Source organism: Erythrolamprus reginae, chromosome Z, assembly GCF_031021105.1.
Source record: "Erythrolamprus reginae isolate rEryReg1 chromosome Z, rEryReg1.hap1, whole genome shotgun sequence".
Taxonomy (NCBI): Eukaryota; Metazoa; Chordata; class Lepidosauria; order Squamata; family Dipsadidae; genus Erythrolamprus; species Erythrolamprus reginae.
In genome coordinates, this window is record NC_091963.1 from 30,590,525 (window position 1) to 30,616,905 (window position 26,381).

Consider the following 26,381-nt stretch of genomic DNA (forward strand, 5'->3'; position numbering starts at 1 on the left):
TAATCAGATTTTTTACAAGATGCTATGAAAAATATTCTAAGCTTTTGCGATGGTAGGATAAAAAGGAAAGTATTAATGCTTTCCTTTCCAAAAGAACTTAGATGTTATATAATTGCAAAAAAGCTGGATATCCACAAAAGTACTTAAACTTGGTACACAGGAGTGTAAAATGATGCTCTTATTTCATTATAGATGATGGACCATATATGGTCACACTTTTCAATACCGGTGAAATCAAGTTTGGAAGAGTCCTCACTTAAATCTTCAAGTAGTATTGTAATCATGAAGCTATTAACACTTCAACTGAAGACCTACAATTTCCAGCATTTATAATCTGGGGTTAGCACTTATCATTAAAAATGCATGAAAAATGGCAGATTACGTAATTATTTTCATATATTTAGTGTAGCTTAGTGATCCTAACAATATTTTTTAAAGCTTCCTACTAGTATCTCGTGCAATAATATACTGTAATTAGTAATTGGCCATTATTACTAATTTAATAGATGCTTGTTCATTATTACCAATTCTACTATTTCCTAAAGTATTGCTCATAAGGAATGTTTCCTCTCTTTATTTTTAAAATAAATGTTTATGGTATTATGACATTCCTTCATTTAAGCAACATTCCCCTTTTATAAAAAATGCAGTACTTAAATTAGCATAATGGAGAACTAAAACAAACAAAATGTTTATGAAATACCTCTCACCTCAAAGTTATAAGTGAATGAGTATTGAGCCGAGATAAATACATTTTCTGGACAAATTACTATCCATATCAAAACTTTTTTTTAAAGGTGGGCTGCAAATGAATGACAGCCATTCACTCAGGAAAAAAAGTGAGTGAATCCGGTAATCTGTATCTAAAATAACGAATTTTGCATTAAGTACCTGCAAGAGAATAAGAATCTGATGAAATTCATCAGAAGTTATTATGCTGCTTTTAAAAATACAACCAGCATTTAAAAAAAATATTTATGATTTGTGAAATATGTTAAAATGCTGAAGACTGAGCTTTAATGCCTGGTACTCATTGCTTATCTTCCAGCCAAGTCTGAATGGATGTGCATTACTGGTTTTTTTTTTAATTAAAAAAACCCTCTTCTGGACCCCCAAACGCTTCACAAGTGAATAAAGGAATCCCTTTCCTCTTCTGCTTTTCCTTTAATTAAACTGTGTCTCCTTGATAGCCCGGGTAGGTATCTGAGATTATCACTTATTAGATGCCTAAATCAGTAATGATCCTTGAGTCCTGCATGTAAAGCATGCATCTTTAAAAGGGGGCGTGCACAGCTAAAGCAACGAGTTGGAGAAACAATTCAGACTTATATCGGCAAAGTGCGCGGGAAGGCGACTCATCCAGCCATGATTTATTGCCTCGTCGTTGCTCCTTCTCCCTACTGTATTTTCCATTCTTGAACTGTAAAAAGGCTGAGAATTTCTCGTCAGGGCCAAGCGGGAGTAACGTGGCTGTGAAAGAGTCGGCAGGAATTAAGCCCCATTCTGGTGTAATAACCCCCCACCCCACCCCCACCTCAAGCTTTAGATGGCGGTACGACCTAAGAAGCGCGAACCACGTAAGCTACACTTTTGTCGGAAGGGTTTCCGTGGACGCTGCAATTCCTCTAAACACTTTTCTCCTCCCGATTCGGCACAAATCCGCTTTAAGTATGGTTCCTTCCCCCACCCCCCGTCCTCCCTTCTTCGCGCTTTCCAATCCAGCTGCACGCGGTTTCTTTCTCAGTGCCGGGGGTGGTGGGGCTTTTCTCAGCCGCGTGTGTTTGTTTTGGGGAGGCCGAGCGGTGCCTTCGGGCAATACCCCCCTTCCCTAGCCCGGCCGCGGATTAAGACACAGCAGGAGCTCCAGCCTCTTTCTCTTTGGGTGAGGAGAGACTGTGGGAGGGGGAGACGCATTTGATCAATCTCTGCCGGAGGACAAAAGAGAAGGGAGAAAACACCGAGTTTGCACGGAGGCGCTGCTCATCTCCTGGCGAGGAGGAGGAGGAGGTGGTGGCAAGCCCAGACACCCATCTGCCCCTCCCCCCTTTTCTTTCTCCCTCTTCTTTCGGAAAAGCGCCTCGGTTGGTGTTGCCGGCTTCTGGCAGAAGAAGGTGAAAGTAGAAGGTGGCGGTGGCTTCGGGAGCTTTTATGCCTTGCCCCAAACAAGGGACTTTTTTAAACTGGAAAAAAGCGGGCTGGGAGGTGGGAGTGGGCGGTGGTCGTGGCAGCTAAACTCCGCCGGGTTGCTTCGCCCACTGCCTAGCGAGGCGAGAGGGCATCTCAGGATGTCTCCTCCTTGCAAATTGCCTCTCTGTGTGAGCGGGCGAAGCGCTTTCCCTCCGTTTATATCTTGCTGAACAGAGAAGTCGACAACCCGTCTTCTTCCAGGTCTTGTCGCCGCTGGATTCTACCCATTGTCTTAAAGCCACTGAGGAAACGGGACTAGCTTTCTTCCGAGAGCTCCTCGGCCACCCACGTCCCCTGGACCAGCCAAACCTATTGTCAACTGGAAGAGAACCGGAGCTTGTTTCATCCTGAGATTTGCCCATTGGAGTTCTCCACTGGATCGTACCGCAGGAATTCGAGGCTCGTAGATTTTGGAAGCCTCCTAGGGTGGATTTGTTCCTTAATAAGCTCCCCCTCAAGCCCTCGTTTAACTTAAGTTTCGTTTGACTAAGGAGGGGAAAAGCAACAACAACCCACGAGCCATCCTTTGCTGTCGTCGAGATTTCTGCTCTGGACGAGCACGCAAGGGGGTGAGGGGGGTTGGAATTGGGCGTCTGCTTGTTGAGTCTTTTGATCTCTCCCTCCTGGGCTCTCCTAAGCAGTTCGGGAGAGTTTGGCTCCAGCAACCAGGTTTTTTTGCTTGTTGACACTTCCACGCGCACGCATCCACCCCACGCGTATGCAAACACACATCCTTCCCCGTTAATGCGCTGCTGAACTCCGTTCGTTTTTTTGGCTTGGCGGGTAGGAAAAGAATCAGTCGAGGACGCAGAGAAGAAGCAGGCGCTTACCTCGCTTGTTCCAAGTCTGAATGAACCCGGATCGAGAGAAAAAGTGACTTTGCAGACGGGATTTAAAGGAAGTGAAGTGCGGGGACCGAAGCGGAAAAGAGTGGCTGTCTTTTCGCTTTTCCCCAGCGGGCGCATCCGAGAGACCAAAGAGCGCGCAAACGGGTGAGAAGGGCATTTGCCGAGAGGCGCGATGGCGAGGCTTTGGAAAGCGGAGGTAGTGGCTGCTGGAGCGTTTTTACTTTTGCAGTGCTTGGCTGACCGGGTACAATTCATCGGAGCCATGAAACCGAAGCAGAGTCTCGGTAAGGAAAGAAGCGTTCCTGGGAGATGGTGGAAAAGAACAGTTTTGGGTGGGGTGGGGTGGTGGTGGTAAACTCTGAGTAAACGAGACTCTATTGATCTCTACAGTGGATTTTCCGTGGTTTAATCTTGTTTATCCATAGTGGGAAATAATTTCTTATCTGTGGGTTTGGGGTTACTAACCAGATTTGTTTGGTAGCAGGAGGATTCATATATGTGAAGTGTTTTGAAGCATGTGCAGAGTTCTTTTGTTGGGCAATTACAGGAAGATGCTGACAAAGGTGACTATAAAGTTATTGGGATGGGGATAAGGTAGGAAGTTTCTGGAATGTCTTTTTTATTTATTTATTTATTCTTTGTCCAATATACAATACATATGAGAGAGAATATACATTAGGAATACAGTATATATATAAAGATAGGAAGTAAAAAGAAGGGAAGTGGATAGGAAGAGAATATATATAGAGGAGAGAATATATAAGATAAAAGAGGTAAGAAAAGAGAATTGGACAGGGGACGATAGGCACATCAGTGCACTTATATACGCCCCTTACTGGCCTCTGAGGAATCGGGAGAGGTCAATCGTGGAGAGTTTAATGGAGAAGTGTAGGGGATTGGGGGTTGACACTATTGAGTCCGGTAATGAGTTCCACGCTTCGACAACTCGATTGTTAAAGTCGTATTTTTTGCAGTCAAGTTTGGAGCGATTGATATTAAGTTTGAATCTGTTGTGTGCTCTTGTGTTGTTGCTGTTGAAGCTGAAGTAGTCGTTGACCGGAAGGACGTTGCAGCGTATGATCTTGTGGGCAATATTTAGATCGTGTTTTAGACGCCGTAGTTCTAGGCTTTCAAGGCCCAGGATGGTTAGTCTATTTTCGTAGGGTATTCTGTTTCGAGTGGAGGAGTGGAGGGCTCTTCTGGTGAAGTATCTTTGGACGTTTTCGAGAGTGTTGATGTCTGAGATGCGGTGTGGGTTCCAGGCAGATGAGCTGTATTCGAGAATGGGTCTGGCATAGGTTTTGTAGGCTCTTGTGAGTAGTGTGAGATTGCCGGAGCAGAAGCTGCGTAGGATCAGGTTAACAACTCTGGAGGCTTTTTTGGCGATATTGTTGCAGTGGGCTTTAGCACTTAGGTCATTTGAAATGAGTATTCCGAGGTCTTTTACTGAGTGTTGGTTGGTAGTGAGGATTTGTTTATTCAGTTCATATATGTGGTTTGGATTCTTTTTGCCGATGTGGAGGGTAGAGCATTTGTTGGTTGATATTTGAAGTTGCCAGGTGTTGGACCAATCTGAAATGAAATGTCAGGACAATTAACATGCTCCTAAAACTGGTAGGATATCACTGTGTGTGATGGAGCCACAGTTTGATTAGGCTCCTGGGCACTTCCTGGGAGACACTTTTTTTAGATTCCCGTCACAAACTCTTTTCTGGATGTGGAGTTCATTTATGGGACCACTCAATAGTACGGATGTGATCTTACATCCTGAGGACGGTAATTTTATATGGGAGGAGTTGGATAAGATGGTGGCCAGGTCTCAAGCCAAGAATGATTACTCATTGACAGGGTGGTGTTGCTCTAGCTTTGAACAGTGGGAACATTGGAGCATTTTTTGCTACTTTTTCTTGAAGAAGGTATTGGCACCTGTTGAAAGATTTTTTCTAGCAAGAGTGTTCAAAATCATCTTCGTTGGTGTTGAAAACAACCTAGAACTGGGAAGATGTTGGTTCAGAGTCTCAATCCACAGGGAAAGTTTCTGGATGACTAATGGCCAGTTGCTGTTACCCAACTTCACAGGCAAATCATGAGAATAAAACTGCATTGTATTTATAAGCAAGAGTGGTGAATGAAGCACAATTATAATTTTGGAAGGGGGAAATGTTATGTTTTCATGAAGCAGCATGGCCCCTTTTGATTTTAAAATATATTTGTTGAATGGATGAACTTTTTCCAAGTTTTATGTGCTGAGAACAGCATTTTGAATCTTCTCCTTATCACCCAGTAATTCAAAGTACAAAAGCAGGAATTAGATATCCTGCTCGCAGTAAGAATTTGGAATAACCTTCTCCAACTTTGACTGCCAAAGAGCTCCAGTTCCTCCCACTAAAAAAAAAGGAAAGATAAACACAATTGTTCAAGAGCAATTGGGTGTCATCAACTTGGCTTGTTCCACTTGCAGGTCACTTTGACTGAAAAGGCATAGGTTGGAGGAGACTGGTTAAAAATATCCAGTTCCCTCCAGAGATATTGGACTGTGCAATCCCCAGAATTCAAAACCAACATGGCTTGTCCTAGCAATTGAGAATATGACGGGCAAATAGCACATCATTATTTACATTCTTAGAACACTTCTTAGTGATATTCCTCAATCTATGTTACCACAAGCACACAGCCCGATTGAACATGTGAATCTTTTACCTTCCTAAGATGGGAAAAGTGTGTTTCAAAGCACCTATTCCTCTACTATGTGGCCTGTGTTCAGCTCCATATCTTTTAAAAAAACCCACTGCTATGCCATTGAAGATGATGAGAAGAGGGTTCATTATCAAACACACAGCCAGAATCTCATTCTCTGGCTTCCTGTTCTTCTAGGTTGCAAACAAGAGTTTTATTGACTGGTGTAAATATGCAGTGCAGTGGTGTGATTTCACAAAGTTGTACATTCTTTTAGGATAAAGCAATATACTGTTTCCTGCCTTTTCATTTCCTTGATTGGGAGCAGAGTTTTAAGGAAATAGGAGACGAGTTGTAGGAAGGTCTGCTGCAAGCTTCATCAAAAAATGTAATCTTTCCCGAACATTTAACCACACAGCTGGTGGGGTGATACACACTGTACAGGAGATTATGCCCTGTGGTCTCATCTTCCTGAGTTACTGTGCAACTCTGCAAACTCTTCCCATATTTATTCAAAAGCAAGCTCTACTGAGTATCGCCAGATTTACTCTCCAATATTTACAAGGGATGGCATTCTTGATCTGTTGCCAACAAAGGTAACCCAAAAACTCAAGGATTGTGTGGTAAACACAGAATTGGTGAATAAAACGATGTTATTTTGGTAGGTCATATTTGTATTGCACACACCTAAAGAGGGGAAATAGTGAGCAATGAAAGACTGTAAAATTCAAGAACTATTGCAGTTCTCATATACCCTGTTTCCCCGATAGTAAGACACCCCCGATTGTAAGACGTATCTGGGGTTTCAGGGGGGTCGGCTAATATAAGCCGTACCCCGAAAGTAAGACATATGTCTTACTTTTGGGGAAACACGGGGGTATTGCCACCTCCCTCTCATCTAGCTGCGCGCCGCCTCCTGCCCATACGTCACCGCGCCGTCCCCTGCACTTGTCACTGCCGCCTCCTGCTTAAAATACGGTAATGCACACAGTATTAATCATACATCAGTAAAACATACACACTGGCATACTGGGGTATCATCTGCTGTTTTGTGGTGAATACAATACTGTTCAGGTTGTTAATAAATGTTAATTTTATGGTTAAAACAAAAAAATTGACAATTTTTTCCCAATATAAGACATACCCCGAAAGTAAGACATAGTGGGGCTTTTGGGGATAAAAAGAAAGTAAGACACTGTCTTACTTTCGGGGAAACACGGTACAACTGCCAAATATTGTACATAGCATTGGCTAATGGATTTAAAAAAACATTTTTAAAAAACAAATTGACCTTAAGAATGAAGAGGTGTGTGTGTATGTGTATCTCTGTCTCTCTCACTCTGTTTGTGTGTGTGTGTATGTGTGTGTGGCGGGGGAGAGGGTTGTAAGCTGTTGTTGATGTTTTGATTTTTTGGTTCCTTTGACTTGGTTTTAGGAGTTGAGGGGATTTAAAAGGTAACAACATCATCATCATCATCATCATCATTATTATTATTATTATTATTATTATTATTATTATTATTATTTGGATTTGTATGCCGCCCCTCTCCGAAGACTCGGATTCTTTAAAGCCTTACAGATTCTTTTCTTTTAAAGCCTTACAGAGATTTAAGCATGTATTTCGCTCCTTAAACATTACAGGAAAAATTAGCCTGTTCTTATGAACCATTTTTAAGGGTTGAAAATGATGTTCCAGATTACTCTGAAGCAAAAAAGCAGTGACTGGGGATTTTGCAGGCCCACAAGGGCGAAAATTTTGTGCCTACATAGTCTAATTCAGTCAATGTTGTTGTGGATTTCCTTAGGAATGGTGTTTTTTTTGCCTTTTTAGTGAAATATGGTTATATTCCTTAGCGTTATGCTATTTGGGTCAGATCTATGTCCATTTATTTTTTATATTTTGTAGAAAGTTATTGAGTTAGTGGAAAAAGAAGGTTGGCAAGTGATATATATTGGCCTTCCCCAGCCTTTTCACTCTCTGGAACTGTTGGACTATAGTAACAAATCATTCTTGGACAACACAGAAAGCAATATTTTGAAAATACTGATGACATATATCACACGGGAGAATAAACAGGTGAATATCATCAGACCTCTACAGTGTGTGGCATCCTTGTATCCATTAATATTGTCAGCTGCTTTCCCAAGTAGATTTTTTAAAAAAGTTGTTACTACCTATTGTTGTGGTTAGCTCTGGCCCAGCTCCTGCCCCAAGGACTGTGGATGTGGGGGTGACATCCACATGCTGCAGGCCTGTTTTGCCCCCGGTGGAATCTGATGATGAAGGTTCCTCTGACCAAGAAGACATGAGTGACAGGGAGGAGGAGAGTGTGGCAGACAGCTCAGAAGGAGGTCAATTATCTAGCTCCTCCTTGGCCACCTGTGGTTGGGTGGGGCTGTGGTAATTAGTGAGGCTGCTATAAAGAGCAGCCTGTGGGTTTGGCCATTGTGGAGGATTATCTGATCGTTGTGTTTCATGACTGCTTTACTGACTGACTTTTTGTGTGCTGATTTTTCCCTGCTTTGAAACTAAACCAGACCAAAGTGTATTTCACTTTGTGAAAGAAGGACTGTGAATTGCCTCACAGCTGCAAGCTAAGTATCACAGGACTGATAAGGGACTTGTATAAATTACCAGTTTGTTTGGAGACCAGTGCTCTTTGCTATACCAAAAGAGGGCTTAGTTTAAGTGAATTTTCATTATAAAGAACATTGTTTTGAATTTTCAAACGTGCGTGTGTGTCTGAAATTTGTACCTGTGAATTTTTGGGAGGATTCTACCAGAGAGCCCGACAGAACACCTATATAATTAACAAAGCTACCTGGGATATGAAGAATTTTTCTGGAACTTAGACTCTTATCTCCTAAATACAGCGTTCAGTCATTCATGTGACCATTACAATATGAAATTAAGTGTAAGCATGCATGTCTTTCATTTCACTCATTCACTCCTGCCCCCCAAAATAGCATGTTAACACTTCAGAGTGGTTTCAATCATTAGTTGTTCAAGAACAACAAATCACTATGCATGGGGGAAGGAGGGGGAAATCCAGCAACTGTCATCCAGTCATAACATTTCTAAGTGTTTTGAAATGTGTTTTCAGTCTGATTTTTAAAACATAATAATACAGTGATACCTTGTCTTACGAACGCCTCTTCATACGAACTTTTCGTGATACGGACCCGGGGTTTACGATTTGTTTGCCTTGTCTTAAGAACCATTTTCATTTTATGAACCCGAGCCCAGGAGCGTGGACTCTCTTACTGCGTGTGTGCCGTAGGGATTTCCCTGCCTTGTGATGTCACCGCCGGGATTTCCCATTTGATTACAGCCCCCGCTAGGATTCCAAGCTCAGAGAAAGCGCTCTCACAGCCGCTTCACTGCGCGCGCTTTCTCTGAGCGCTTCCGGAACACCCGCCCTGCCCTCTTGAAGCCTCTTCGTTGGGAGCGCTTTCGTCCAGGGCTGTCAGTGAAGGGGCTGCAGGAGAGGCGGGGCAAGCATTCCCAAAGTGCTTGGAGAAAGCACTCTCGCAGCTGCTTCACTGGGAGCGCTTTCTTTGAGCGCTTCCTGAATGCCCTCCCCGCCTCTCCTGCAGCCCCTTTGCTTACAGCCTTGAACAAAAGCGCTACCAGTGAAGGGGCTGCAGGAGAGGCGGGGTGCGTGTTCCCAAAACGCTTGGAGAAAGCGCTATCGCAGCTGCTTTGCTGGGAGCGCTTTCTCTGAGTGCTTCCGGAATGCCCGCCCCACCTCTCAGGCAGCCCCTTTGCTGACAGCCCTGGACAAAAATGCTCCCAGTGAAGGGGCTGTGAGAGGGGTGGGGCAGGCATTCCCGAAGCGCTCGGAGAAAACCCTCTCACAGCCGCTTCGCTAGGAGCGCTTTCGCTGAGCCAGCCCCTTCGCAGCCACCCCTCTGCTCAAGCCCCGCTCTCCCAAAGGGTGGGGCTGCCACATCCCGGAGGATTCCATCGCTTTGGCCAGGGCAAGAGGATAGTGTCGGTGTCGGTGGTTTCCCTTTCAGAAGCAGCAGCAGCATTGGGAATGTCACATCCACCCCCCCGCCGCCCCCCGCCCTGAACAAGGACCCGAATGCCGGCAATAATGGGCAAAAGGGGTGAGTTTTGGGCTTGCATGCATTATTCGCTTTTCCATTGATTCCTAAGGGAAACATTGTTTCATTTTACGAACCTTTCACCTTACGAACATCGTTCCAGAACCAATTAAATTTGTAAGACGAGGTATTACTGTATTCCTTAGTTTTTGCTTCTTTTCAGCTAAATTTCAAGCCGTATTTGGCTGAAGATCGTTTGCTAGTTAGAAACTGAGGATATCTCTGAACAGATGTCATAATTGCATTGTTGGAAATTGAGGAGAATTCAGACAAGTCAACATCTGGCTGATGAATACTCTGACTTTCCCAAATAGGTTTAGGTTTAGGTTTAGGTTTATTGGATTTATATGCCGCCCCTCTCCGCAAACTCGGGGCGGCTCACAACAATAATAAAAAACAGTACAGTACACAATACCAAATCCAATGCCCACCCATCCAGATTCCAATTGAAATTAATAATCTCATAAAAAAACAGTATATATAAAAAACAGGCACACAGTCAGTCAATCAACAAAACAACATGGGCAAGGGGGAGGTGTTTTAGTTCCCCCATGCCTGACGGCAAAGGTGGGTCTTAAGGAGTTTACGAAAGGCAGGGAGGGTGGGGGCAATCCTAATCTCAGGGGGGAGCTGGTTCCAGAGGGTCGGGGCCCCCACAGAGAAGGCTCTTCCCCTGGGTCCCGCCAGACGACATTGTTTAGTCGACGGGACCCGGAGAAGGCCAACTCTGTGGGACCTAACCGGTCGCTGGGATTCGTGCGGCAGGAGGCGGTCCCGAAGATATTCTGGTCCGGTGCCATGAAGGGCTTTATAGGTCATAACCAACACTTTGAATTGTGACCGGAAACTGATCGGCAGCCAATGCAGACTGCGGAGTGTTGGAGTGATATGGGCATACTTGGAGAAGCCCATAATTGCTCTCGCAGCTGCATTCTGCACGATCTGAAGTTTCCGAACACTTTTCAAAGGTAGCCCCATGTAGAGAGCGTTACAGTAGTCGAGCCTCGAGGTGATGAGGGCATGAGTGACTGTGAGCAATGACTCCCGGTCCAAATAGGGCCGCAACTGGCGCACCAGGCGAACCTGGGCAAACGCCCCCCTCGCCACAGCTGAAAGGTGTTTTTCTAATGTGAGCTGTGGATCGAGGAGGACGCCCAAGTTGCGGACCCTCTCTGAGGGGGTCAATAATTCCCCCCCCAGGGTAATGGACGGACAGATAGAATTGTCCTTGGGAGGCAAGACCCACAGCCACTCCGTCTTGTCTGGGTTGAGTTTGAGTTTGTTGACACCCATCCAGGCCCCAACAGCCTCCAGGCACCGGCACATCACTTCCACTGCTTCGTTGACTGGACATGGGGTGGAGATGTACAACTGGGTATCATCGGCATATTGATGATACCTCACCCCATGCCCTTGGATGATCTCACCCAGCGGTTTCATGTAGATATTAAATAGCAGGGGGGAGAGGACCGACCCCTGAGGCACCCCACAAGGGAGAAACCTCGGGGTCGACCTCTGACCCCCCACTAACACCGACTGCGACCGACCGGAGAGGTAGGAGGAGAACCACTGAAGAACAGTGCCTCCCACTCCCAACCCCTCCAGCCGGCGCAGAAGGATACCATGGTCGATGGTATCGAAAGCCGCTGAGAGGTCAAGGAGCACCAGGACAGAGGACAGGCCCCTGTCCCGGGCCCGCCAGAGATCATCCATCAACGCGACCAAAGCAGTTTCCGTGCTGTAGCCGGGCCTGAATCCAGACTGCTGAGGACCTAGATAATCGGCTTCATCCAAGGACCGCTGGAGTTGAAGTGCCACCACCTTCTCGACAACCTTCCCCATGAAGGGAAGGTTGGAGACTGGACGGTAGTTATTAAGCACGGCTGGGTCCAGGGAAGGCTTCTTGAGGAGGGGGCGCACAACCGCCTCCTTATAAAGTGGCGGAAAGGACCCCCTCCCCAAGGAGGCGTTGACAATCTCCTGGACCCAGCTCCGTGTCACCCCTCGACTGGCCGAAACCAGCCAAGAGGGACACGGATCCAGTAAACAGGTGGCGGAACTCACAGCTCCAATGGCCTTGTCCACTTCATCAGGTGGAGAAGAAAGCAAAAAAAAAGTATCTAATAAATAAATTACAAGTAGCCTTCAACCTAAAATAGTTTGCTTAATGACCTTTCAAAGTTACAAAAGCAGTAAAAAATGTGACTACTACTACTACACTACTACTACTACTACTACTACTACTAATAATAATAATTTATTAGATTTGTATGCCACCTCTCTCCGTAGACTCGGGGTGGCTCATGACCAGAAAAGGGCTGCTAAAATTTTTACTACCACACTGTGGGCATGGTTTGTGCAGGACGTGTGGCTTATAAGCCCCCCCCCCCCGAGTCCTCGGAGAGGGGCGGGATACAAATCTAATAAATTATTATTATTATCATTATCATTATTTTCTTTCAACATCTTTCAGGGCAAATTGGGTGCTCTGGGGTGGAGCTCCATTTTCGCTACCCCACTGCATCCGTCCCCTCCGTCTGGGCATTAGCCCACCCCTGCTTATGACTATTTTTTATATTGACAATCGTTGCAGCATATCCATGGTCACATGATCAAAATTCAGACGTTTGACAACTGATTCATATTTATGTGGTTGCAGTGTCTTGGGGTCATGTGATCTTTTGCGCCTTTCTGACAATCTATGGGGAATCCAGGCTCACTTTACAGCTGTTTTACTAACTTAACAATTATAGTGATTAATTCAACAGCTATGACAACAAGTGTTTTAAAATAGGACAAAACTCACTTAGCAGCTGTTTTGCTTAACAACAGAAATTTTGGGGTCACTTGTAGTAAGTTGAGACTACCCATATAATAGCTCAGCAATTAAATAGATAACAAAATAATGTAGAATCAAGAGTTTTCATGTAATTGTTAGGTAGAAATTAGGTATCAAGATACTGATTTTCATAGAGAGATTCTGTAGAAATTTCCAATTTTAATATACCATATAAGTTGATACTTTAAGTACCAGACTTGCTGGTTGGTTGTGGGGTAATTCCAAGCAGCTGTATTCTTTCAACTTCATTAATATAGTATAAAAAAAGTTAAAATACTGTGAAATTCAACAAATACAAAGTGACTATATTTATACAATAAAATAAATCAGAAGATTGTTTATTTATGATTTAGGTTCTGAACACAGGCAATTTGACTTATAAACTTTTATGACGTGAATCAATCCATTGTGGTTAAACCACGGTGTTTTAATCATTGTTAAAACAATTTTGCTGATAAACGTTTAGGTAAAATATTGTGTTGGCTCTGATACAAAAACACATTTAGATGGTGAATATCAGAAAAGATTCATTTCAGCTACAAATAAACTATGGAGATCACCTATTGCAGTGATGACGATCCTTTTTTGGTTCACAGGCCAAAGTATGGGTGTGTTAGCATGTGTGCATGTGCCCACACTCCTTCCCTTCCCACCCCATGCATGTGCAACCTTCATGTTTCCCCACATATGTGCACAATCACCCCATCCCCATGCATGCGCACAGGCCTCGCGGAAGGTTGGGATGTGAAAAGGCCCAATGGGTAAACCAGATGTGCGTTTTCTGAATTTCCGGTTTGCCCATTGAAGCATCCGGAAGGTGAAACAGCCTTTTCCAAGGCTGAAAATCAGCTGGCCAGCACACACATGCTGGAGCTGACATAGGGCAATGTCTCGTATGCCCTCAGATAAGGCTCCGTTTGCCATAGTTGGCACGTGTGCCAAAGATTCATCATCATCTATTATTATTATTATTATTATTATTATTATTATTATTATTATTATTATTATTATTATTATTATTATATTTGTATGCCGCCCCTCTCCGCAGACTCGCGGCGGCTCACAACAACAACAAAACACTATACAGAGAACAAATCTAATATTTAAAAATCTAAAAACCCATTATTAAAAAGAACATACAACACAAGCATTCCATGCATAGGACTATGTAGGCCTGGGGGAGATGTCTCAATTCCCCCATGCCTGGAGGCAGAGGTGAGTTTTAAGGAGTTTGCAAAAGACAAGGAGGGTGGGGGCAATTCTAATCTCCGGGGGGAGCTGGTTCCAGAGGGTTAGGGCCACCACAGAGAAGGCTCTTCCCCTGAGTCCCGCCAGCCGACATTGTTTAGTCGACGGGACCCGGAAAAGGCCAACTCTGTGGGACCTAACCGGTCGCTGGGATTCGTGCGGCAGAAGGCAGTCTCGGAGATATTCCTATTTGATTGCTTATTTCCTATACCTATTACCTATTATAAAACATTACCCATATTTTTTGTCCCTTTTGTCCCATATCAGGCATAGATTTAAAAGAAATAATAGCTTATTTTTTTGCCCTCCAATATTGGTAGGTTCCAGAGAGTTTAAATATAGCACTTCAATATTGCTTGGTAGTTACTTGGAGTTACTGAAAAGTGACATGTGTATGCAGAGAATTCCAGATATACTCCACTTTAGCTTCACCAAGAAGATTTTAACCAGCAAGAAAGGTTTCTCTGCCAAAGACATTGGAGAGGTTGCTGCTATTAAGAACATGTTGAAATAATTTTTTAGACTGATTTGGTGCCTCAGTGCCTTGAGATAATGAAATGAACTTTTAAGCATGTGTAACCTTTACCAAATGGAATCTTCAAGTTAAATCAATTGGATAATTTAAATTGCCAATTCAATTAGATTGGTTTAAATTACAAAAAACAGATTAGAAGTAATAGATGTATTGAAATGCACATCTAAACAGGCTCTTGGCTAATTTTCAAATGCTTTCTTCATACTTGCACTTTCAGTGTTTTGTATTGCAAAATAGTTTGCATTTTTTATCTGGAAGGTACATGGTGCCCTCCTCTTATCTAAACTTTTGTACAATTTCGTAACTTTTGCACATTTGTGCTGTTGGAATGAATACTGCTGAATGTAATCTTAGATTAATAATGTCTAGATCAAGCCTTGCCTTAGGTTGTCTATTTTTTGAGATGGTAATTTTTAACAAGATTATTAGCTCCTTTGTTCCCTCCCTCCCTCAAAATATGTATCAGAATTCAAAATTTATCACTATATCCTAGGAGTCCACTCCCTACCATGTGTCTATTTTTTTCTTTTTGGTGTCCAGCATAAAATAGGCTTTCCAGCTTTTTTATGATCATAAAAGTAGTTTTTCTGCTTATTTATTGAGCAATGCTCATTACTTTGGTAATAAATGTGTTTACATTCATTGGATGCCACAGATTTTATCATACTGTTATATACTGCTGTTCTTTTCATGAATAAATAATACCAGGTTGGGTTAAGGCTAATGAGATACAGAGGGAAGAATTAGCTGATTTTTTCTCCTTCCTTTCAGCTCCAGAATTGTATTATTGTAATTTGTAAATAATTTTCTTACAGAATAGGTGGGAATGGAATAATTGATATATGTAAAGAAAGGCTAAAGGTCTATACAATAAAAACTTGAAAGAGAAGAAGGTGAGCATATAATTTTAGAATTTGACAGATGATAGATTACTCCGGTAGATTTTGAAAGAGAAATAAAGGAGAAAATCCAGAAGTTAGATAATTAACTGCAATAATGATTTTGGCTTTATTACAATGTTATCTTTGGGACTGCTGGTAATTATTGGCATAGCTTTTCTAACTGAGTGCTTGCCATACTTGTTAGGTTTTCAACAAATATCTGCTAGTTGGAAATTTTGGAACTTTTAATGCAAATGGTTTTGGGGAATATAAGGCTGATGAAGACTGAATCAGCACTTGCGGGAGTGTTTTTGTTTGTTGGTTGATTTTTGCTTTTTGGAATCATTTGTGTAAACTTCCATCATAGCAGATCAATGATAATACATCAGTTGAGTTAAAAGTAACATTGCTAAATGTAATAATTTCTCCCTCATAATTGTAAATCTAATAAACTTAATAATACCTACTACTGCAATAGCACAGGCTACTTTAATAAAATCTATTTGTTCATTAAATTCTATTGGTTTTTTTTTCATTTTGTGGAATCATGAAAAAGTATTTGAGTTTTGGGAGCAAGGACTTTGCAAGCCACTTGATTGTGTTTTGAGATGGAATCATTCCCACAGAAATCAATAGTTACTATTCCCTTTTCTTTTAAGAGGGTGGGATTGTTGTTCCCCTCTCTCTTGCCTTCGAGGTTATAAATTTTATGCTGGCACATTACCACACCAAGATAACACTACAGTGCAGAGAAAATGATATGGTTTGAAAGAGAGGAGCTCCCTCTTACTGAATTTTTAATATGTTATCTTCAGAATAAAGGAAATTAACTTTTAAAAATGCAATCTAAAAATATACAGCTTATATATTTTAATCAAGAACTGTATGATAGCAGAGTGGGATTGCATTACTGCATCAAAATAAACTATACTGATGATTTTTTGCTAAATAGAGGTTAGAACTGGTGGTAATTTATAAACCAAAGTTTCAGTCATTGCACAATTCAAAAGTAAAATAAACCAGACCTTAATACCACTTGGTGTCTGAATTGAGCCATTGCTATTTTTTATTTGCCTGGTCTGTTCTGGGAGGGGAAGCTTTAACGTGTCAGAGTGAAGCATTTTTAATCGTGTTCACTGAAAATAGGAGAAAACAGGTAGTCCTCAACTTATAACCATAATGGAGTCTGAAATTTCCACTGTGACAGTCATGTGACAGATACCCATGAGACTGGACCTAATTTCACAATCTTTTTTTTTTGGAGCTGTCATTAAGTGAAGCAATGGATAACTATGGGTATATGGCTGAATATTGGCAAACATATTATAAATAATTTTCACATGAGCACAGAATGCTGGAATCAGCAGCAAAGACCAGCTGCTTACCAAATGTCTGAAATATAAACATGTGATTGCAGCGTTGTATTCAGCCATTACAACTCTGAACCATATTGTAGATAGCTTTCGGAATATCCGTTGTAATGTCAAATGGTGACTAAGCAACCAGTCATAAATTGAGGATTACGTGTACACTGTACTTTTAATACCAGAATGCCAAATCTTGCGTGCTAAATTTAGGAATGATCTGGAATGCACATTAGAATCTGCACATTCTCAGATTTTAATACAATTTTGTAAACAGATATACTTAAAATAGTTTGGGGACAAGCACATAGAAAATGGCATTATGTGCAAGGAAATTGCTCATAAAATGTGTGCAATGAAAAATACTAATACAATAAGGAAAAAATATGTTAATGGGTACCTGCTGAGATTGTAAATAACATTATTGACACATACCCAAACTTTACTTTTTATTTAGAAAAAGGACTGATGATACTGAGCTTATTTATTTCCTAATAAAATAGTTTTGAAATAGTGGTCTTGAGAAGGATAATATTACTGTGGAAGAAAATTTGTGATTCTAAAGATGTTTGACTATATAGTTCCATACTGCTGGTCATTCAGCTGTGGCAAAAGTGAATTGTAATACAGCAACATAGGGCCCTAAGTTGTTTACAGGCAAATCTGCTTTAAAGAAACAGGTTAATGTAATGGTGACTCTTTGACCTTGAGAAACAATTTGATACAACAACTAAGGCATCAGGCTAGAGACTATGGGTTCCAGTTTTTTCCTAAGAATAAAGCCAGGTGGCTAAATTTGGGCCAATCTGTCTGGGAAATACTTTAAGAGCTGACCAGCTGCTACAATGATATAAGGTAAGGAATGAGTCAGCTAGGTTTTTGGGCTGATATAACTTTAAGAGTCTGTATATAAAAGAGAGACCCTGGTCAGCTTCGATGCTACAGCTGATGATTGATTGCCTGAATTTGCCCTGTACTTGTATGTATATTTCTTGTAGATATACCACTATTTGAAAGACAAACCTGTTTGCTCATCAGTCATTCTCCAGATCATTTGCTGGAGAGTCCAAAGCGTAGGTTGACTCTTCCTTCCTGCTTGGACTGAGTTGACAGATTTTCTTTAGCCACAACCTTCCAGTTCCTCCAGTCTACCATTTCCTCCTCTTTTCAGTTATTCAACTCAATCCTTCAGAGTAGACGTGGTTTTCGAGTCAACTTGGAGGAAGTTGGACTCTTGTGAGATCAAAAATTTGTTAGTTGAAATTCGACTTACTTAGCAAATGGAGGAGGGTAGAAAGGCTCACACTGTTATGATTCAGGAGGCCATTATCTTTATTTATTTATTTAATTTATTTTATTTATTCATTTGTCCAATACACAAATACATAGGAAGAAAAATAGACATGTGATAATATAAAAGAAGGTGAAAGTGAACTTAGAGGAGAGGATATATGAAAGGAAGAGAATATATAAGATAGGTGAAAGAAAGGGAAGACAATTGGACAGGAGACGAAAGGCACACCAGTGCACTTATGTACGCCCCTTACTGGCCTCCTAGGAACCTGGAGAGGTCAATCGTGGAGAGTCTAAGGGAGAAGTGTTGGGGGTTAGGGGTTGACACAATTGAGTCTGGTAATGAGTTCCACGCTTCGATAACTCGATTGTTGAAATCATATTTTTTACAGTCAAGTTTGGCGCAGTTCGTATTAAATTAGAATCTGTTGCGTGCTCTTGTGTTATTGCGGTTGAAGCTGAAGTAGTCATTGACTGGAAGGACATTGCAGCATATGATCTTGTGGGCAATACTCAAATCGTGTTTTAGGCACTGTAATTCTAGGCTTTCTAGGCCCAGGATTGTTAGTCTATTTTCGTAGGATATTCTGTTTCGAGTGGAGAAGTGAAGGGCTCTTCTGGTGAAATATCTTTGGACATTTTCAAGGGTGTTGATGTCTGAGATGTGGTATCGGTTCCAGACAGATGAGCAGTAGTCTAGGATGGGTCTGGCAAAAGTTTTGTAGGCTCTTGTGAGTAGAGTGAGATTGCCTGAGCAGAAGCTGCGTAGGATCAGGTTAACAACTCTAGAGGCTTTTTTGGCGATATTGTTGCAGTGGGCTTTAGCATTTAGGTCATTCACCTGAGGGGAACCAAGGGCTCAGCTAGCCTGATTATTCCTCCAGGAGCAGTGAGGGCTACCCTAGACTGCGGGGCTATCCCAGACTGCGGGGAGGACCACCAATTCCATTTAGGGTGCTTTGGGACTCCAATTCCCAATCTAATTGGAGAATGAAGGCTCCCTTTTAGGGGAGGCCAGCCAAGGTGACTTGAAATTATTGGAGGACAAGGGATTAATTCCTGCCCTTCCTGCATTTACTGGATTGTTCCCTCTGGCCATGTTGAAATCTTTATTATACAAGGCCAAAACAACTACTCACTTAGGAGGAGGATCTTTACTTTCAGAGATGCCTTTGAGCATTCAGGACGAAGAATTTTTTTCACTGAACCTAAAGTGGAAAAAGAGGAAATCTCTTCAGTGATGTGATTCCAAAGTAACGGGAACGGCCTGGTACCTTTTCCAACCCTAGTAGGAATGACAAGCGATTTTATCACCTGGAACCTAGTCTGTCAGGGGCTCTCCTTTTATCAGAGGTGGATGATCCAATCATAGGCTTGCCTTCCTTTTCTACTATCTAGTGATATGGCACTTAAGTTGAAAACTGAGGACAAGAGGGCGAGGGAGTTGGTTTCAGAGGGTTGGGGCCGCCACAGAGAAGGCTCTTCCCCTGGGTCCCGCCAAGCGGCATTGTTTAGTTGACGGGACCCGGAGAAGACCCACTCTGTGGGACCTAACTGGTCCCTGGGATTCGTGCAGCAGAAGGCGGTCCCTGAGATAATCCCTTTAATTAAAGAAGGCGATGGTAAGACCCCTTCTCAAGAAGCCTTCCCTGGATCCATTAGAATTAAAGAACTTTTGTCCAGTTTCCAACCTTCCCTTTGAGGGAAAGATTGTAGATAAAGCAGTGGCACCTTAACTCCTATGGTCATTGGATGAAACAGATTAACTGGACCCTTGTCAATCTGGCTTCAGACCTGGCTACAACACGGAAACTGCTTTGGTCATCCTAATGGATGATGTCTGGTGAGCCTGAGAGGAGGGGGGGGGGCATTCCTCTATCTTGGTGCTATTTGACCTCTCAGTTGCTTTCAATACCATTGACTCTCCTGCAATCATCAGAGAAGGTGCATCTCAGATAGGATCTATGCTCCTTCTCTTATTTAGCCTTAGGAAGCAGACAATGGCAACTATTTGTGAAATCTTGCCAAGAAAACCTCAGGGACTTGTCCAGGTAGTGATCAGCAGCCAGCCTTGACTCAGGTGGGGAGGGGGGGGGTGGGGAGAGAGAGAGAGAGGAAGGAGGGGAAGGAGGAAAGAAGAGAAACTATTGCTAGATTTTATTGTTGGCTGTTTGGGCTTTTTTTGTTTTAGACTTAAAGAGTTTTTCTAAGCCTCCTTGAATACCTCAGCAAAAGACATTGTATAAATATTTGACATAAATATTCAGATCTAGGTGAAATCCAGCCATTGTTAAAGTAAACTCAGTAAATTTAAATTATTTTTTGCAAATGGAAGTTCAATTGATTTTAATAATTCTACTTTTAGGAAGAGTTTGCAAAGGGGTCTTATTATGCATTGATTTCCAGTTTGGACTAGTAATTAAGGCCACTAGACCAAACTGATGGTAGAAGCCAGGAGACTATGAATTTTAGTCCTTTCTAAGGCATGAAAAAGGGTTGTTATTGTGGGGAAAATAGGAGAAAGAAGTATGTGTATTCATTTTCCTCAAACAAAATTTATTATTTCTAATAAATACAAGATATACAATGTGTGTGTGTTTATATGTATGTATGTTCATACATATGTATGTGCATACATATATATATATATATATATATATATATATATATATATGTATGTATGTACATACATACAAACAAATTAATCAATTGTAGCCTTTATTGTCCACATCTAATGATTTAGTACAGAGGTGTTTTGTTATTGTAGTTAGGTCAGAAGTTATAAATCTTTTTAACCATTATGTGATAAAGATATAAGGAATCTATTGGTAGATTCAGATCTACTTTCCACCAATCCTGTCTTCAGTCTGTTGAGTATTACTTGAAACTCAAATTTATTGAATTGTATTTTGTGGTGGCAAAGTACCTGGATGGTTTGCTCTGCCAATATTGCCCACTAGAGGGCAAAAAAACTGGCTCTAAGTGAGTTCCAATATTATTATTATTATTATTATTATTTTTTATTATTATTATTATTATTATTATTATTATTATTATTATTATTATTATTATTATTAAGATTTGTATGCCATACCTCTCCGCAGACTTGGGACGGCTCACAGCAGTGATAAAACAGTATACAATGGCAAATCTAATATTAAGTCTAAAATAACAATTTTACATTAAAAACCTAAGAGAAACCTTATATAAAAACATACACACAAACATTCCATACATAAAACTACATAGGCAAGGGGAGATGTCTCAGTTCCCCCATGACTGACGGCAGAGGTGGGTTTTAAGAAGTTTATGAAAGGCAAGGAAGGTGGGGGCAGTCCTAATCTCCGGGGGGAGCTGGTTCCAGAGGTTCAGGGCTGCCACAGAGAAGGATCTTCCCCTGGGTCCCACCAGACGACATTGTTTAGTCTACGGGACCCGGAGAAGGCCAACTCTGTGGGACCTAACTGGTCGCTGGGATTCGTGCAGCAGAAGGCGGTCCCGGAGATATTCTGGTCCGGTGCCATGAAGAGCTTTATAGGTCATAACCAACACTTTGAATTGTGACCGGAAACTGATCGGCAACCAATGCAGACTGCGGAGTGTTGGAGTGATATGGGCATACTTAGAGAAGCCCATAATTGCTCTCGCAGCTGCATTCTGCACGATCTGAAGTTTCCGAACACTTTTCAAAGGTAGCCCCATGTAGAGAGCGTTACAGTAGTCGAACCTTGAGGTGATAAGGGTGTGAGTGACTGTGAGCAGTGACTCCCGGTCCAAGTAGGGCCGCAACTGGTGCACCAGGCGAACCTGGGCAAGATGGTTCTATTATAATAATACAATAATTATTAATAGAATAATAATTAAATATCTCAACTTATTATGATCTCCTCCATCAATGTGAACAATTATCTGATTTACCAGTTTCATGAATTTTCAAATGGCGGACAAGGCCAGATTGCTCAAATATACTTCTGGTGTGGCAGCTGTAAAAACTGAGATGCAGGGAAGCTAATTCAGGCTGTAGATCCCATTTGAGACATGGACAGTTTTTCCATTAGCCAGTTTAAACATGACACCGGTTAAATTGATTGGAGTCATTTTTGTTGGGAAGTCTATCCAAAAGTTCTAGCTTCTAGTTGTTTTGACTTAGGAAATATTGAAGGATTCCCAGAATTAAATAAACAAGCCAAATAAAAAAATCCAGAGAAGATGTTTTGTTTTGGTTTTATAATATATGCTTTTACTTAGAAAAATATAAGCTAGATAGTTGTTTCCTAATAGAAAAATATTTCTTAGAACTAAACTTGTGCACATAAAATAAGAATTACTTTAAAAAGAGCTATTTCGGCACCAAGTAGAATAATTTTGTGGAGAGATGAATGGGTATGGTGAATTTAATAATCCTCAAAGCTATCCTGGGGGAGTTGTAAGGTTTGCACAGTCATTTTTGAATAGTAACTTACAAATATGTATGCATTATATCTGGGTTTTCAATTTCTACAAAGAATTATGCTGTGGAATTTCTCCGCTTCAGATAACTTGAAAATTTAGTTGTTTCCTTATATAGAAACCAGTGCAATGGTGTTCCAGTGTGGTTAAGTTTATTTAGAATTAGTGAAACCTTTAGCTAAGAAAGCTGTCTTTTGGACAGTCATGTCTCCCAGGGCAACTGATCTTGTAGAACAGTTGTAAAGGGAAGAAAAAAAGAAATAAAGTGGTACCTCAAGATACGAACCCCTTGTCTTACGAACAACTCGTGATACGAACAGGGGGTTCAGAAAGATTTTGCCTTTTCTTACGAACTTTTTTCGAGTTACGAACCGGCGTTCGGAGACTGCTGGGAAGCCGCGCAGCTGTTTTAAAAGGTGACAGCCGGGCGGCGGGGCTTCCCAGAAGCCTCCCGAACGCTGGTTCGTAACTCGAACAAAGTTCGTAAGAAGAGGCAAAATTTTGCTGAACCCCGGGTTCGGTTCGGGAGGTTGCTGGGAAGCCCCCCAGGACGGCTGCGACCTTTTAAAACACCCGCGCCGCTTCGCAGCTGTCTCCCGAAGCCGAACGCGGAAGTTCGGCTTTAGCGTTCGGCTTCAGGAGACAGCTGCGAAGCGGCGCGGGTGTTTTAAAAGGTCGCAGCCGGCCTGGGGGGCTTGCCAGCACCGACCCGAACCCGGGTTCGGGGGGGGGGTGCTGGCAAGCCCCCCAGGCCGGCTGTCAGCTTTTAAAACAGCCGCGCGGCTTCCCAGCAGTCGCCGAAAGCCATTTTTTTGCGGGGGTTTTTTTGGTTGCACGGATTAATTGACTTTACATTGTTTCCTATGGGAAACAATGTTTCGTCTTACGAACCTTTCGTCTTACGAACCTCCTCCTTGCACCAATTAAGTTCGTATCATGAGGTATTACTGTATGTAGATTTTATAGCAATGTGAGCTCTGGTGAAATAGAAATGTGAATTACAGGCATCCATATCTCATGACACAACTCCTTGTATCCATGTATTGTACATGTGATAGGCATGATCTCAAATGGACTATCTCCTTGTAATGCACCTACTTTTGTACCTAAAACCTTTGATCTCCAGATACTAGAAATACATTTTGTTTGTGTATTCTGATCCATAAGCTTAACACACATGTATAGACAAATCATCTTATCTCTGATTTTTTTGGGGACAAGGGCTTCTTTGGAAACAGTCATTTTTAAACTTGGGGAAGGAAATATTTTGAACCTTTAAGAAATCATCAGTGAAACTTGCTGGCAGTTTTCAGATGACATGGCCAGGTTAACTGTACTCTGTGGAAATTAACTCATCCTCTTACGCCAGTAGTGTGTGATTAAGGATAACCTAGTCCAGGGATGGCAAATCTTTTTTTGCTCAGGTGCCAAAAATGTGTATGTGTGTGTGTGTTAGCACACACGTGCGTGCCCACACTCATAATGCAATGTCCTCTCCCATGCATAAATGCAAAAGCCCATCACTGCCCCTCCATGTGCATGCCTAATGAAGCCCCTGGACTCTGTGGGTGGCGAAAAATGGTGAGGGGACTTGACTTTCTGAACATAGGGTTAAAAAAGACTGATTTTTGTATCCCAAATGTTCTTTTCTTCTGTTGATTTGTATATAACGCCAAATGCATACATAATTCTATTTTGCATTCAACGCATCAGCTTAGGTCATACAGAAATTAGGTAGCATCAACTAGAAAAATAAGTGTCATAATTTCTGATTTGAAATTGTTTATTTGTAATTAAACCTATATCAATTCTTTGCATGTGTTAATAACTCCATCAAATCAGACTTTCTTATTTTAAGCCTATTAAATCTTTCTCCTTTCATTTAAATGTCAGAGACGTCAAGATACTATGCTACTTCATGCTATTGATCGGTTAATTATGTTATATTCAAAGCCACAAACATCCAAGTGCCATGATGATTAGCAGATAACTACGCACTCAAGAAACGTCTGCTCAGTCAATAAAGATTTTGGTGTAAGACTTTTTAGCAATAAAGAAAAAAAAATTGTCATCAGATTTAGGCAAACCTTTGTTACATGCAACGTTAGTTGCTAACAGTAAGGATAGTATCTGTCAGTTGTGGCATATGCTTAGGCAGTGACAGATGTAATATTGAAGGACCTGAAGGATCATATAATCATCCTCTGCAAGTACAACCAAACTTTTATTTAGTCATTCATAAACATGCATATTTTATGCAAGTTTGTAAGCTACTATACTGTTGCTCTCATCCTATCAATTAGTAGATATATGATAGATATATTGCAGCTATATAATGCACATTATAGCTGTCCAAACATTAGGTAGTCGCTTACGATACAGTCTTGGTTAATTACTGCTTATAGACTGATTATATATCATATAATATAGGATTCGATCAATAGTACTCTTGCCACTGTCTAATGTTATCTCCTGTAGAAGTTACAGCTTGGGCTTTATAGATTGTGTATTTTTCTTATGAGGTCATTAGTCATTCAGGTCTTAAAAAGACAGTAGGTGGAATTGGTAATTTTGTCTTTTTGTGATATGAAACTACTGATTAGACTTCATAAGAAAGGACAGAACAACTATTGTCTCTTTTACTAGCCTTAAACAATCAGATTTTATCCTGGATTGATTTTTCAGTATAAACAGTGACTTTGTCAAAATGATGGTATTCTATATCGTTTGGAAAGCATCCAGCTTTAAATAACAAGCATATTTCTCCTTGTGCAATAGTTTCCCATCTTTCCACCCTACTTACTATTGCATTTTCCACATCAGATATAGGAAACATGCAACACAAAGGTAAACCTTGATTTAGAGTCTGTTTGAAGTTACAGTGCTCGACTACTGGCCTGACATTTACAGTATTCAGCAGTCACATGAAAAAAGTCCAATTTTGGCAAAAACACCCTATAGCAGTGATGGTGAACCTTTTTTGTCACTGTGTGCCAAAAGTACATGCACACACATGTGACAGCACTCCAGCATGCCAGCAGCCATAATGCAATGTGTGTCCTCTGCACACACTCCTGCGCGCATGCGCCGCACCACACCCTGCATGTGTGCATTTACCATGCATGACCCTCCTGTGCCCCATTTTGGATCAACATTTGTAGGTGCAATTTCTTCCTTTGCAGAGGCAGTGGTGGTTCCTGCCAGCCTCGCTCTCTTGGCAGTATACACTAGCCAGCAGTGCTATTCCACCCTCACGCTCTTGGCAGGGTACGCCAGCTGGCAGGACTGTGGAGAAATGAGCCCTCCAGCCTGCTGCTGCTCCACCCATGGAGCAACTCTATGCGCTGCCCAACCAGCAACCAATGAGGGAGAGACTGATTTGTTCAGCAGTAGTGATGGGCGAACTGAACCCGCACAATTTGGGTCCGTACTGAATTTTGCGGTGTTCGGTATGCCGAACACGAACCCGAAATTTTTTCAAACTTTGGGCAAAGTTCGGGGTCGTGTTTGGCGTTTGGAGCTTTGACGTCACCGGCAGGTTGCTAAGGACGCCAAGGTGATCACTTCCTGGAATCCATGGAATCCAGGAAGTGATCACCTTGGCGTCCTTAGCAACCTGCCGGTGACGTCAAAGCTCCGCCCCCAGAATCTCTTCGTGGGAGGGATTCCCCAGCTCCTTCAAAGGGAGGTCTTCACATAAAAATAAACATTGTTATTTTTATGAAAAAGGATGCCGCAGCAGCGCTGCAAGCAAAGGGCAGTACTTTCACGTAAAAATAAACATGTTACTTTCCAAACTTGGTTTGAATGATTAAGAGAAAACTAATTAAAGATTTACAATACCAGTGTAACTGTACCGTGACACAGAAGTTTGTAGAAACAACTTTAAATTATTAAACTGAAACATGATTGTTTGAATAATTTTTTAATGGCCGCTTCTTTTGGTTTACA

At 41.8% G+C, this 26,381-nt stretch overlaps 1 protein-coding gene across 5 annotated transcripts in view; it reads left to right on the forward strand.

Annotated features, from left to right (window-relative positions):
* The first annotated feature begins 1,534 nt into the window (after window positions 1–1,534).
* Window positions 1,535–26,381, forward strand: part of PLXDC2 (plexin domain containing 2) — a 365,033-nt gene continuing 340,186 nt past the window's right edge. For all 5 annotated transcript variants that reach the window (XM_070726234.1, XM_070726236.1, XM_070726237.1 and 2 more), the window contains exon 1: window positions 1,535–3,319. In XM_070726234.1, the coding sequence (XP_070582335.1) occupies window positions 3,208–3,319 (112 nt within the window). In that variant the 5' untranslated portion in view covers window positions 1,535–3,207. The remainder of the gene's footprint in view (window positions 3,320–26,381) is intronic.